General features: G+C 44.3%; 1 protein-coding gene across 1 annotated transcript in view; it reads left to right on the top strand.

Moving 5' to 3' along the window:
* Positions 1–522: 522 nt before the first annotated feature.
* Positions 523–14,232, top strand: part of notch1b (notch receptor 1b) — a 32,310-nt gene continuing 18,600 nt past the window's right edge. Inside the window, exons 1-9 of the mRNA XM_080852471.1 lie at positions 523–729; positions 1,716–1,794; positions 10,580–10,842; positions 11,055–11,393; positions 12,368–12,490; positions 12,814–13,047; positions 13,197–13,352; positions 13,470–13,655; positions 14,084–14,197. Of these exons, the coding sequence (XP_080708597.1) occupies positions 672–729; positions 1,716–1,794; positions 10,580–10,842; positions 11,055–11,393; positions 12,368–12,490; positions 12,814–13,047; positions 13,197–13,352; positions 13,470–13,655; positions 14,084–14,197 (1,552 nt within the window). The 5' untranslated portion in view covers positions 523–671. The remainder of the gene's footprint in view (positions 730–1,715; positions 1,795–10,579; positions 10,843–11,054; positions 11,394–12,367; positions 12,491–12,813; positions 13,048–13,196; positions 13,353–13,469; positions 13,656–14,083; positions 14,198–14,232) is intronic.

Below are 14,232 nucleotides of genomic sequence, written 5' to 3'. Positions count from 1 at the left end.
TAAGTCAAATGTAATAGATCTATTCATGCAAATACATTTGCCTGGACTAGGCAAATTTAATTGCTCAAGGCACAACAAACTTTAACAAACTACCATGAAACAAATGTATATTACACATAGACTGTGCTTTAATGCCAAACACAATGACTTATAAACTCTACAAACTGCCTTTGAGATGTTTACTCATCTTTCAGTGAGAAAGTGCTTAGACTGAGGAGGGACACACAAAGAAAGAGTGACATGACATGAAGAAGTTGGAAATTAAGTTTTCCGTCATACCTGACTGACTTTGCAAGTAAGACTCCAACGTTATTACCTTGCATATCCCACACTTAAAACACAAGTCAGATAAGTTTTTAAGCATTGGGCGTGTTTTTCCCACTGCCACTTCAGAAAGTTGTCTGAAGTAAATGAATAGTTTGGAGAGGTAGTAGTGCGGAAGGAGTACGCCCCCAGACGCGGAGCAGAGAATGGAGATGTGAGTAGGGGGGGTCACAGTCACAGTTGGAGAATCAACGAGTTCACATCACTGCACGGAGTTCGCGGGCTGAAAACGTTCACATTTTTGTATTATTCCTACGTTTTCTGGACTTTTGTGAAGAAAAAATAACATTGGATCTATGTTAACCCTACGTGGAATTAAAGAGAAATTTTAAACCTGACGAGGAGGAATGCATCGGTTTCTTGTGAAACTTACCACTCTACTCGTATTGGTAGCCCTAACGAAAGGTAGGAGCACGCTACATATTCTTTTGTGGACTATTTCGTTGCCTGTCTGTTTGATACATTTGTTGACGTGTTGTACCACAAGGAACTTAAGTATGGTAAAACTTCAATAGTTAACCCCCACAAAACTATAAGAAAATGAATCGAACGTAATTTCAAGCGAATTCGAGGGTCTTTGGATGATAGTGCGCTCGAACACTTGTTGCCTGAGATTGGAGTAGGCTACGGAGCATCCAATTAGAGCGGTCCTGGGAATGTGCTGTAAATTTAAAGATTTCTTTGTGACACTGTTTCTTTCATGATTCGGTTTCGTGAATCGTATATGATATGTGTATTCTATGCTGTTCTCTTAAAAGAACAGTTGATCGGAAAAAGATTAACTTGCTCTGTTTAATCTAACGTTAAGTGCACAACACATGCTAGCTTTCTCTAATTAACTTAGTCAAGACTGTAACCTGTAAACTGATTGAAACCAATGTGCTCAAACAACGGCGTGATAGTGGCCTTTATCTGAAGGGTTATATCAGCACAGCTGTAATCTTCACTCGCTCACGGATTTATTTGTTAAAACTGCAGCAGACTGTGTAGACTTGTTTGAATCAAGTGTCAAAGAAATAGTCTTGCCACACCGCGGATCTACCAAATATAGTACATTCTTAGGAACAGCTGCAGACAGAAGAATGCATGTACCAGGATGGTGTCAAGTCCCACTGCCCACAAACATCACTTTAAGGTGTCAATAATCACACCAAAGTCTCACTCCTGGCCGGATTGAGAACTAATGTCACCTGGAAAACCGTGTAAATCGTTTTGTGATCACAATGCTTATACATCTTACTTTCACATTAACATGTTTTATTGTTCTGTTGAAGACGTTTGGTCTCAGCAGTTCATTTAAAAGTGTGGATGAATATTTGTGTGAAGTTGCCAAACTGATATTTAAGTTGTATTTGTTGTTGAGTGGATATGTAACAGTTGTATGTTTGCAGGGCAAGGATGTACTGGGCCCGACTCGTGCTTGAGTGGAGGCATCTGCGAGCCCACCCCTAATGGCAGAGGGAAATGCAAGTAAGTAAACAAGTCCAAACCGAAATCAAGAAAGTAACAGAAATCCTCTTAAATGATAGGTATCAAAGAACACTATCTGTGTTTTTTTTTTTAAAATATTATTATTCTGTGAATTCAGTCTACTGAAAGAAAAACATCAGAGTTTGAATGAATTGGCTTGGTCAGCTTACAATTGCATGCTAAAGTTTGCCCCAACACAGCAACCAGTTGTATTGTATTTTGAATTCTGCTTTCTTTCATATGCACATTCTTCGAAAGAAAGCTTTGCCGTAGCCAATGAATGAGCAGCAAGACCGTTGATTGTGCATGTGGGGGGTGGAAGGGTGTGTGTGTATGGGCGTTTAGGGTCAGAGGTCACTCTCTTTCCCCATCCTCTGGACCTGCTGTTAGTGAATACAAGCCACTTCTGCAGCAGAAGTCCCAGATACGTTCAAAGCCCTAAATCTTGTTTCTCTTTTCTTTCACGGAGTGACAGCTGGGCTTTGCCAGAAGCTCGACGGCCATTGTTCCCAAGTCTAGATTAATTCTGTGTGACTAATCTGTGTGAGGCTTCGCAGAATACTCAGACCCCCACCCCTTACCCCTAACCCTGGCTTGGGGTTTTGTCCTGTTTTCAATAGGTATTCACTCTTGCAATTTACATTAGAAGGGCAGATGGTAGTAGAGTGTAATTAAACTGGATGTTTTCATAATTGCAGGCAATATGCAATGTGAGAGACAAACAAATTGTACCTTGGCACATTTGTTCAGGCCCATACCAGTGTCTTCGATTAAAAAATATTTATAGTTCATGATTAGGCTTGTTTTTCACCTGCTGTCCCTCTAATAGTGACAGAAAACCCCATAGTCTTCTAACAAAGACCTGTTGCGGATAGAGTTTCTGTGCTCTTTCCATTCAAGACCACAAGTGTCTATTTACTGTTTTTTGTAAAAAAAAAAAAAAAAAGAAACCAACGTTAATCTAGAAGCAGAGATGTGACTGGACAGACAAAAGCTGAAATGGGTTAGACCGTGTTCTTTTGGCTTCTCTGAAGCAGGACAGCTAATGCAGGGAGCCACACTGGCTGGAGGCCACATCTTAATTCTCCACTGGCAGCCAGCGTGCCACAGTCAGGGCACAAAGCCCTGCATTGTGCCGGCATGTCCTCAGACTCTTTCAATTAAACATGGAGATCCGATGAGCAGAGAGTCCGGTCGGGACACTCGATGACACTCTCGGTACACTCTTTCATCTTTTGTTTCCTTGGTCACAAAGAGGACTGACCAAAACTCCAGCTGCTTGTCTGGAAACGTTTTGGCAAGGATCTTAATATCATTTTTTTGGTCTTTGTTTATGGTTCATCTCTAACAAAAAGCGTATGTCTCTTTTTTTTCCAGAGCCACAGTGATTAGGATTAAGGCTTACATTGGTCTAACTGCAGTGGTATTTTTAGTTTAAGCAGATGTTAGCACCTCACTTTTCCATTGATATCTATCTATATATATATAATAGTCCTCACAGGTCTATTTCTGGTCACTTGAAGTTAACATTTGCCTCTTAAATGTTTCTCACTCACTTGCATTGAAGTCCCCCCAAGTATGGGATCCCGTTTCATTGGACTTCCTCCACCATTAAGCTCTCAGTTATGTGGCCACTGGTTGTTTCCTCAGGCAGTATTGTTGTGACCTCTCATTACTGGCACTTTAAACGTGTTCTACCTCTGTGGTTGAGGTGGGGCCAACATCCCTGTAGTAAAAGGAATGGTGGCAGGCACATGAGGTTATAAACATTTATACAACAGTATTGAGTTAATTTATTTTCAATATAACCTCCACTTCTGCATAGGTTTTGTCTAATGGCAGTTAACCACAATTAAACAGCAACACACAACTGTGGCAACTGAAATGATTCCTAGATGGCCCTTGCACCTTCATTGCTGGTGTTAGTGGTCTTCATCCCAAGGCTGTGAAATCATGTGGTTGTAATGCTTTTAAAGCATAAAAGACCATGTCTGCTCTCCCAAATAGGCAGACCTTTCTATGTCCAAGTCACAAGTGGCAGTTGTAACTAGCTGGACATGACCTCAATCGTGCTCTGTCCAGGCAGAAAACAGAGTAGGCATTACACCTCGTCTCCTGAACAGCCAGAGCTCTTTGAAGTTTTAGGGAGTGACATTCGGTTTGACCATACGTGCTCTCAGTACAACAAGCTTTGCTCCCCTAGCCTCATATCGTCCTTCTGATATTTGGGTTATCTCAGTGGTTGAGCAATTGCCCAAGATTATGCAGTGGTGGAAATCCAGTTCTATCTTTGATTGACTGAGGGTGGGCTTCGTACTGAAGAATACACTTCAAGACTTAGTTTGAATAGTGGCCTTGTGCTTGGTTATCATTGTAAGCCTTCGTACAGAGAGATGACTCAGGTGCTGGGGTACATTCAGTAATCTCTTGTTAGAGGAATGTAGAAAGCGCTGGTCTTTCACATTAGCCAATTAAGCATGATGTTCATCTGGTTTGACACACTTCTCCTGACTCCTGAAAAACAGTTCTGTTTACGCGAGGTGCCTTTGTGTCAGCTGCCACTCAGTAACTCACTGAAATAGCCTGGTACTGTAGTAGTGAAGGACATTGCTGTCTCTACTTTACATGCCATGCCACAGATGCCATCCTGCATATCTGCAGCTGAGAATGAGGTGCAGCAAGAGCCAGGGATTGATTATCTCCATGGCCCCTGGGTACCAAGCCAAACAACCAAGTCTGACATGTCTCCCGGGCCTTGGGCCAGGCAAGCAGGGATGGATTCCAAGGGCGCTAGATTGACACTGGCCAGTTGGACTTAAGAGGCTTATCCCAAGATGTAGGATGATGATAGATGTCAAGTGGTGGAAAGTTCACCTGCTTCCCTTCAGCAAATTTTATGCCTGTCAAGCTTCTTGATACAGCAAGGCATGTGACATTAATGCTGCAGGCTATGTCAAGGAGACACAGCCTTGAGTGGCGGATAGGAGAACCTTTTCTGTCACAGACTCATAATGTTGTCCAGACATAGATGTCTGGCTTTTGAGTCGTTGACTACTGGATGATTCACTGTAACAGGAGATTGCATGAGAAAGCTCTGAAGTTGTGTAAAATACACAAAATATTCTCACCCTTATGTTAGGAAGTCTGTTTTTGGTCAGTGGCTCTGAAGTCGTACCATCTGAATGAGGTGCATTTATCCTGCTGAAGCTGAATGCCATTTGTGAAGATGGACTACTGTAAAAGCCTTATAGTATCAAACCAGTCCATGTGCAACAGGGGATGGCTTCTCAATGGAACCATTGTTTGTTGTGGAGGGGAGGTGAGGCATGCTCTGCTTCCCTCTTCTTTGAGAGACAGGAAATTAGCTTTCTGAAGTCAGAGGAAGAGAAGGTGCTGTCTACGATCATATGAGGACAGAAAGCCCATGGTTGAGAAAAAGGATGCTGGCTACTCACTCACTTGGCAAGCACACTGGGAGCTGGATGAAAAGGAACATCAATGAATGAATTGATTGTAGGTGGATTGTAGTGAGCAAATATCAAGCTATTGCACATTTAAACTCTGTTCACATACTATACACTGTGCTTGAAAAAGCATTTTGCCTTTATTTATGCCTTTATCAAAACTTGATGTAATGTACACCACCATGTCATGCTTGACCAGTAGCAAGCCTGGAATGTTAGCCTGCTTTGTTTGTGTAAGGCTGAGTGTGTGTGTGTGTGTGTGTGTGTGTGTCGTCTTGGACCACTGAGCTGTAAAAAGAGGGTTCATGTGTTAAAGTGGCAGGTGTTGCTTAAAGACCTGGCTGCAGAACATGTGCTACATTTGATTTAGAGGTTTACTAGACGAGGAAACTTTAGTCCAACCATATCTTTCTTGAAGTTGAACGATCCATTTTTAATATAAAATGGTAAAATAGAGGTTTTTGGTGGTCTTGCTGCTTAGGGCGATACAAAGACATAGCTTTAGGTAAAATCAACTAGGGTTTCTTTTTTCACCTTTTTATTAACAGATAGTTTCTCAGACTGTCACCGCTATCTTAAAATCCAGCACCTGAAATTGATCAGTTGGAGTGAGTGAGTTAAAGGGGAGGAGACAAATGCTTGTTATCCCCTTTTGTCCACAATACTAGACAAAAGAAGTCAATTCCTAAACACCTGAAAACACTTACCTGGTTCCCAGACTCATAAAGCCACCAGGAGCTGTTCTCATCAGGCCAGACAGGATGTAAGAGGCCTCAGGGCGGGGGGAACTTGTGGAACATGGCTTCCCCATTTGGGATTCAATCTTGGGGAACACATGAAAGGGACAAATGCAAACAAACAGATGTGAGCCTCAGTATCAGGCCTCTGTAAAAGATTCCATGCAGAGGGAGGACAGTCTTAATTCTTTGTGAAAGTTCAGGCCAAGTCCCCTAGAGGTTTCGTAGAACTCGAGGACCTCAAGTATTGAGAAGAGCGAGAGAGAGGAAACTAAAAGTGGTGATGGTGGAGAAAACTAAAAGCCTTCACTAAAGTAGTACCAAATAGTGTACCGCATTCTGTGTTTAGGTGAAAAGATCCATTAACAAGATTTTATCTTTGTGTCTGAGTATACACTTAAGCAAATAGCACCTCATACTTTGACTCTAGTGGCTTTTTAGCTTGAGGATGGTCCTTTCCTTTGTCCTCTCAGACCCCTGTGTCACCTCACCATCAGATAACAGCAGAGCGAGGAACCCAGAGAGGGAGGGAGAGAGAGAGAGACTCATTTCTCTCAAAGAGGCCCTTTATTTGGTGACTTGTTGGTGGCAGATGGCAGACTGACTGACTTGGGTGGGGTGGGGGTGGGCGCTGTGTCTCATCTGGCCATGGGTCAGGTGTCAGAAAAACATCTGCTGTGTCCAGGCACACATTACTACACTGGGCCAAGCCTGTTGCCATGGGCTACGGGTGGCCTTTGAGGGGAGGACTCCCAGCAGTATAATGGGGTGGACAAAGGGAAGAAGCAGTGGAAAACAGTGTGGGCCTGATGATGATATCATGACCGACAATAGGGCTTAGGTTTTAGGGGTAAGCTGTGGTGTTCATCATCTGTTGGGATGGTACTTTTGAGAGAATTTCATTGTCACATGCTATCTCATGAATGGATGAACCTCTGTCATAAGTACTTGGGTGAATTCACTCAGGGGTTTTATATGTGCTTATAAATATGAACTGATTTATAAAGACACCCTTCTTGTGTTTTTTTGAATTCCTTTTAATGCTTTGGCTGTTACAGTTGTCCCCCAATGTGTCTGTTTCTCTCAGTCTAATTCGGCCCTAATGGATTACTTGAAGGTCGTATGTCAAGTGAGGGAGCAAACTGGCGGCATTCTCTGGGCAGCAGGCTGGCGTTGACTCAACCTTATTGCTTGCTTGCCGAAAGAACCACGAGGGGCCTGGCTGCGCTGCCTGCCTCCTCTGTTTACCTTTAATGCCAGCGTGAGAAGTGTTACTATTTGCCTGGCCGGGGCAGACGCGAGCCCATTCTCGCTGGTGTGATTTCTCGCACAGCAATGTTAAATGTGCTTGCAGGCTGTCTGCTTTGAGACGTGCAGCACAGGATGGGGAGACTTTTTTTCTGGGGGAAAAAAACAAAACAAATTGCAGCATTCTGCCACAGAAGAACCAGATTCCCAGAGACCTTTCAGGCCTAGAGACATAAAACTCAGGCTAATTTCCTTTATTTCAGGCCCCTCTTGTCTGTTGGCTCTTATGAAGGGTTATTAAAGGGGGTTGCTGTGAAAGCCCTTCCTCCAGGAATGTTATTAAGGTTGCTTTCATCTTTTGAGGTAACGGAGGCACAGTAAACATTGGATACTTTGTTCCCAGCATGGTAGTGGGAAATGATTTTGGAAACTAAAATGAGTAGACTCTTTAAAAAAAAAAAAATCTGGGATCAAAAGATAAATGAGCTCAAAATCAGTAACTTGAAAAAACTGAGAAGTTATTGGGATCCATATGCCTCCTTCTAAACACATACAATTAGCTGTTTTCACCTATATGATAACAGGAACCTTTTCATAACTTAATTTAGCTTTCTATTAGATATCTCAAAGCTACTGCTGGTACTAAAACTATTCTGCAGTTCTCTATGCTATATACCCTCAATAGGCAATGCAATGATCAAAGCATCAGAAAGTAAACACATACCCACCTTCTAACGAGATAGAATAAGATAACTAAAGAATGATAACTAAAGAATAAGATAATTAACAACAAACTATTTCTAATGAGAAGTTTAAAAGGCGCAGTAAAAGAGAACCTTTGTTAGGGGAGAAGACTTAATCAAGGTGAAAATGGAATGTCGGGTGGGTGGTGCCATCGAAGTGGTCTATAGAGGTATGCCATCCAAAATGTTGAAGGTGAAAAAATGTTCCGATGGAAGAACGTGCTAGAAGTGTGAGCTGAAAAGCAAAAGGCATGGGGGGGGGGGGATTGGGTCAAAGAGAGGAGGAGGGAGAGTGGGTCAAAGAGAGGAGGAGGGAGAGTGAGAGTGGCAGAAAGAGAGGAGAGGAGAGGAGAGGAGAGAAGAGGAGGTTTAACAGCTGAATGCACAACTATCAGCTTGGAGGCTCTCGACCCGCAGTCAGCCCTGAATGGCGCGTGGAACAATGGGTCTACTCATGCCGCCTCCCCACGCTGCACCGCGGCAGGGGACGCCTTTCAGCTGCCACACACTCCCCCACACACACCCATCTCTTGATTGTGCGTGTGTGTGTGTGTGTGTGTGTGTGTGTGTGTGTGTGTGTGTGTGTGTGTGTGTGTGAGAGAGAGAGTGTGTGTATGTGTTTGTGTGTCTATTTGAGGAGGGAGGGCAGGGTGTGCTGGGGGGGGGGGGGGAGGAGAGTGAGGGAGTGTGCTATGGATAGCAGCTGCCAGTCGCTCATTAACATGCGCACCTGCTCCCTCTGGCCCTTTTTTAGAGTAAGGTCCAGGCATGCCTCCCAGCCACACCACCCCATTTGGCCCCTGTGTCTCCCCTCCAGCCACCACCACCAACCCCCAACCCCATCCTCACCCCCCAAACCCAGTTTTAAAATGCTATTATCATTAGAGTGGTAAAGGCTAATGTGATTATAGCATGAATGCTAATTTTAGCCCCTTTGACCGATAGCAGTATATGTGGAGGGATGCAGTAGTTACACTCTTTTGAGTCATTCTGTGAGACCTGGCAGTTGGCGCCCAGAGTTTAAGGTGCTGGTGGTTGGTTCAGTCAATTTCCAGCCAAGTGTAGGAATGGCTGGGGGACAATAAGAGGAAGTATAGTATTGTGGGAAGAAAAAGGGGTGCCATTTCTACCCCCTACCCCCTCACAAGCTTTTGTCGTGACCCCCCCCCCACACACACACACACAAAATCCCTCCCCCAGCAAGCCCCGGTAGTGTTTTCTTTTCCTGCTCTGAATGATTAAGCATCTTAATCCCTGGAGAGACTGCGTAAAAAGCACAATTCACTCTGGCCTGGCTATTGCCCTCTACTGAGACCTTCAGGGAGTGCTTTTTTTTGGTAATGATCGGGGGTTGACCACCGTAATGGCACATTGTGTGGCAGAAATGTGTCACTAATCATGATGCTAGGTCTTAGGCAGTTAAAATGTTGTATTGATGACCAAACCATCCTTGCCAGAGTGTGAATGACCAAATGCATAGCAACAGGTTAGGTGATTAGGCTGTTTAGTTGTTGTTTTGTTTCATTCTTATTACTTTACCATTTGTACCCCAAAAGCCATTTGTCCCACCATGTGGTGGCCTACATGATGTTTGTGGTCAGTAGTGCAACATAGCATTTCAAGAAGTCTGATGGGGGAGCATTTTGGTGTAGATTGAAATAATCGAAGTAGGAGAAGTAGTAGTACTCAAGATGTAACTTCGAGGCAGTATGCACTTTATCTTGTTATGCCACGAGAGGCTTCTTTATCCTGATGGACCTATGCGGAATCTCTTCTTAATATGCTTTGATTTTGAACCCACTATTTCAATGTGTTGCCTTCCCCCTCTTTCCTCAGTTCACTCTTATTTACATTGAACTTTTGGGTTGATGATTTTGAAAGACTGACTATAGCGGTCAATGTTTGGAATCCAAAGCATTTTGAGAACTTTGCTTTTGCTGACTGAGCACATTATGTAATCCATCTCGACATGTGTTATGCAGTGGTCATATGGTATCAGAGGAACAATGCAAGCTGGTCCATAGCAGTAATGCTATATGAAAGACTGCCATGTGCACTGAGGCGTTCACACCCTGGGAAAACTGTCCCTCTTAAATGGATTAAAAATGACACCAATTCCCGAGTTTTTTTTAATTGTCCCAATCTTTGGAGATATGGAAGATTCAACCCTATGGAACTTCACTCCCTCTCAAGCCTGTCTGCTTGTTGTGACTCATTTTTGGGAACGATGTGAAGTACTATGAGTTATGATTCAGCAGTGTGTGTTATCAGAAGGAGGCAGCAGGCTGGTGCCTGTGAAGCACAAAGGGCACCATGTCTTTGCAGGCCCCTCAACAGCTGCCCCTGCTCTTTCTACCTCATTTGTTTAAAAAGTGGGCCACAATGCTCAGTAATGAACCATTTGTGTAGAGAGAAAGAGAGAGAATGAGAGAGACAGACACATAGTGTTCTTTTTCTACTCTCAAATTAATCTTTCTATAAATAGCAACATCTGACTGGCATTGCTCCTTGAGTGTTTTCGGCATAAACTGGGGCCGATATTGTGTTTCACCTCTCTCCATCTCTTTCTCTTCTTTGTCTTTAATCTCTCCAGGTGTCCAGAGAAATTCCTGGGATCAAGATGTCAGCACCACAACCCTTGTTACTACAACCCCTGCGAAAATGGCGGCACGTGCCGAGTGGCTGCCCGCGACAACCGGTACGAGAGTGTCTGCGATTGCCGCCCAGGCTTCATGGACAAGCTGTGCCTGACACCGACGGACAACGTGTGTTTGACCTCTCCTTGCCGAAATGGAGGCTCCTGTGAGCTCATCAACACCAGAGACTACCGCTGTAAATGCCGTCCTGGCTGGTCAGGTGAGACTTACGGAGAATGCTGGTTACCCACATCTAAATTCAGTCAACTAAAAAACACAAGAAGGAACAGCCGCCACAGTTTTGTTTACTTGTAATTCATTAAAGCTGTTAAGTCGTTGGCCCTCTTATAGTGTGGTACAGGAATTCACAACATTGTAGTCAGACTTCACACATGATGGTTAATGTATTTTTCTTGTTCATGTCTTGTCAAGGTAAAACATGCCAGCAGGCAGATCCCTGTGCCTCAAACCCATGTGCCAACAGCGGTACCTGCAGAGCCTTTGAGTCCCATTACCTGTGCGACTGTCCACCTACCTTCTACGGGCAGACCTGCAAGCAGGATGTCAACGAGTGCACCCAGAATCCCACGATCTGCAAGAATGGCGGCACTTGTGTCAACGAGGTGGGCACCTACCACTGCCGATGCCTGCTGGAGTACACTGGCAAGCATTGCGAGATCCTCTACATGCCCTGCAATCCCTCGCCCTGCAACAACGGAGGCACCTGCGTACAGAAAGGAGATACCACCTACCAGTGCACTTGCCTGCCAGGTATTAATATTTTGTTGTATGTGTGTTCCTGGGTATGGATGTAAACCTCTGCCCTTCTGAACCAAATACATCCACAATACAGTAGAGAACACATAAAATAAAATAGTCCAGGTTAAGCTGATCCAATACTCGAGGATACCTGTCTGTACACCTTTGAAAATATTTTAAAACAGAAAAATGACATGCAGAAGGCATTGCATCTTGACAAATATTTCCTGACTGGAATATGGACCCACACAGGACAAGGTAGCTTGTAGAGTAGAGAATCTGAATGAATGAGAATGTTTTTCATGTCTTTAAGCACAGTGCCAATGTGAACGTGATGTAGTGTGTGTGTATTTGCATCTGTGAGTATCTGCACGTCTGTGTGTGTGATTGTGTACCAGAGCGCAGGAAAACATTTGTGCTTATCGTGAGGAAACGGTCGAAGGACAACATCCTCAGTCTAGTGTGTGCTTTCCTGGGTTGAGTTTTTCAAAATGGCCTCCTGTCCATGGTGACTGTGATTTAAAAATGGCGGACAGAAATCCGTCCCAATGGCCTCTGACCTACTCCAGCTCACCACAACTTCCTGACTCCTCTGTCTCTCTGTCTCTCTGTCTCTCTCTCTCTCTCGGTCTCTCTGTCTCTTTCTTTCTCTCCCTCTTCCTCCCTCTCCCTGACTCGTGCTACAACCAACAGCAGCTGCTTTGCTTCAATCAGGGTTGAGCGGAAGCTTCGGTCAGTGTCAGTTAGGTTCGCTGTCCTTAATGCAACTGAGTCCAACTGTAACCGGAAAATTAAAGGAAACTGATAACAGACAAGCTATGTGTATTCTTTTTTGCCCAAATGAAGAAATTAATATAAAGATTTTGATCAAGGTAGCTCCCTTCCAAAATGTCTTTGTATTGAGATGCAAAAGACAGTTGAGTTGTGTTTAATGTCTTTAATGTCACTAAAATATACACATTTATTTCTATCATTGTTTCCTTTAGGTTTCAATGGACAGAACTGTGAACACAACATCAATGACTGCCCAGAACACCGATGTGAGAATAATGGTGTGTGTGTGGACGGAGTGAACACTTACAACTGCCGATGCAAACCTGAGTGGACAGGTAACGTACAGTCATGCATCCAGTGCTGTGTGTGTATCTCAAGCCAATATCTAATAGCATACAAACATGTGGCGGAGACATTCTTAATTCATCTGGAATTAGTTTATGTATCTTACACTTACAGCTAGAAGAGATTTTTTTAAACTACAGTATGATAAGGAGAATATGTTGGATCCTGTGATTTGCCATTGAGGACCACATACCAGTGTTCTAACTTTAATTGTATCTCTCATGAAGCATGTAGTAGTATATGCATCATCATTGGAGAGTAGGTTTGCATAGGTGAGCTCTGCTAAGAGGCTCCGTTGCTCTGCACTTTACAGGTCAGTTTTGCCTGGAAGACGTCAACGAATGTGACCTGATGCCAAACGCCTGCCAGAACGGGGGCACCTGCCTCAACACCATGGGCGGCTTCCACTGCGTGTGCGTGAACGGCTGGTCGGGAGACGACTGCAGCGAGAACATCGACGACTGCGCAGATGCGGCCTGTGCCAAGGGTGCCACCTGCCATGACCGTGTGGCATCCTTCTACTGCCAGTGCCCTCATGGTCGCACGGGTCAGTTGCAAGCTTATCCAGCATATACCACAAACAGACAGAGGCATTGATTGTTATTCTGCTATTACTTGGGAAATCAGATAGAGGCTAAAGGTCATGATTGCACAGTGTAAGTGTTGACGTAGGTTGTTGCCTTTGTGTTGATACAGGTCTGCTCTGCCATTTGGAGGATGCCTGCATAAGCAATCCTTGCCAGAAAGGGTCCAACTGTGACACTAACCCCGTCAATGGCAAAGCCATCTGCACCTGCCCCACAGGCTACGTGGGTCCATCCTGTGATCAGGACATTGATGAGTGCTCGCTAGGCAAGAATCCTTCCATGGCACCTTCATAAAGCATTTGAATGGGAAAACGTCCACTGAGGTCATATGACCACTGGTTCGATCATATGTCTAATGATGACTGTTTGTGTTACTCTGCAGGTGCCAACCCTTGCGAGCACGGAGGGAAGTGCATTAACACCAAGGGCTCGTTTCAGTGCAAATGCCCCGCAGGCTACGTGGGTGCCCGCTGTGAACTCGATGTCAACGAGTGCATGTCCAACCCATGCCAGAACGATGCCACCTGCCTGGACCAAATTGGCGGCTTTAAATGCATCTGCATGCCAGGTACAGGCCTCATCAAACTACTTAGTACACCTAAGTAGTTTAGCACAGCCGTTAACACATTTTAAGTATACACAGTGACATGCCTCCATTCTTGGACAATGCTTCATCAGTTAGTATCTTTTGTTCAGAGAAGTAACCCCAAACTAGCCTGTGTTATCTGTATATGTTTATGATTTACATATCAACCCAAACAACTTGGCGAGAGCACAAAGCTTTGGATTGATTTATGTTGTCCATAATAATGCTGAGGATGACTTCACGCTAATTGGTCTGTAAAACCAACACCCATCTAAAGCTCATGTTATATGCATGTGCTAGTAATTCACTCATCAACCCAAAACAATCTAGCCGGGTAAACAAAAGCTTTTCGGATTGATTTGCCTCTGTCCTTTAGAATGCTGAAGATGATTCTCTGTGTTAATTGGCAGGCTATGAGGGAATCTACTGCCAGATCGATACCAACGAGTGCTCCAGCGCACCCTGCCTGAACAATGGGAAGTGCATCGACAAGATCAACAGCTTTGAGTGCCAGTGCCCCACAGGTGAGTGTATGTGGGGGTCGATCTCCCCCTCCAGG

The sequence above is a fragment of the Sprattus sprattus genome (assembly GCF_963457725.1).
Source record: "Sprattus sprattus genome assembly, chromosome: 15".
NCBI classification, from domain to species: Eukaryota; Metazoa; Chordata; class Actinopteri; order Clupeiformes; family Clupeidae; genus Sprattus; species Sprattus sprattus.
The sequence above is the reverse complement of the archived record's forward strand: the minus strand, read 5'-3'. Positions and strand labels throughout refer to the sequence as shown.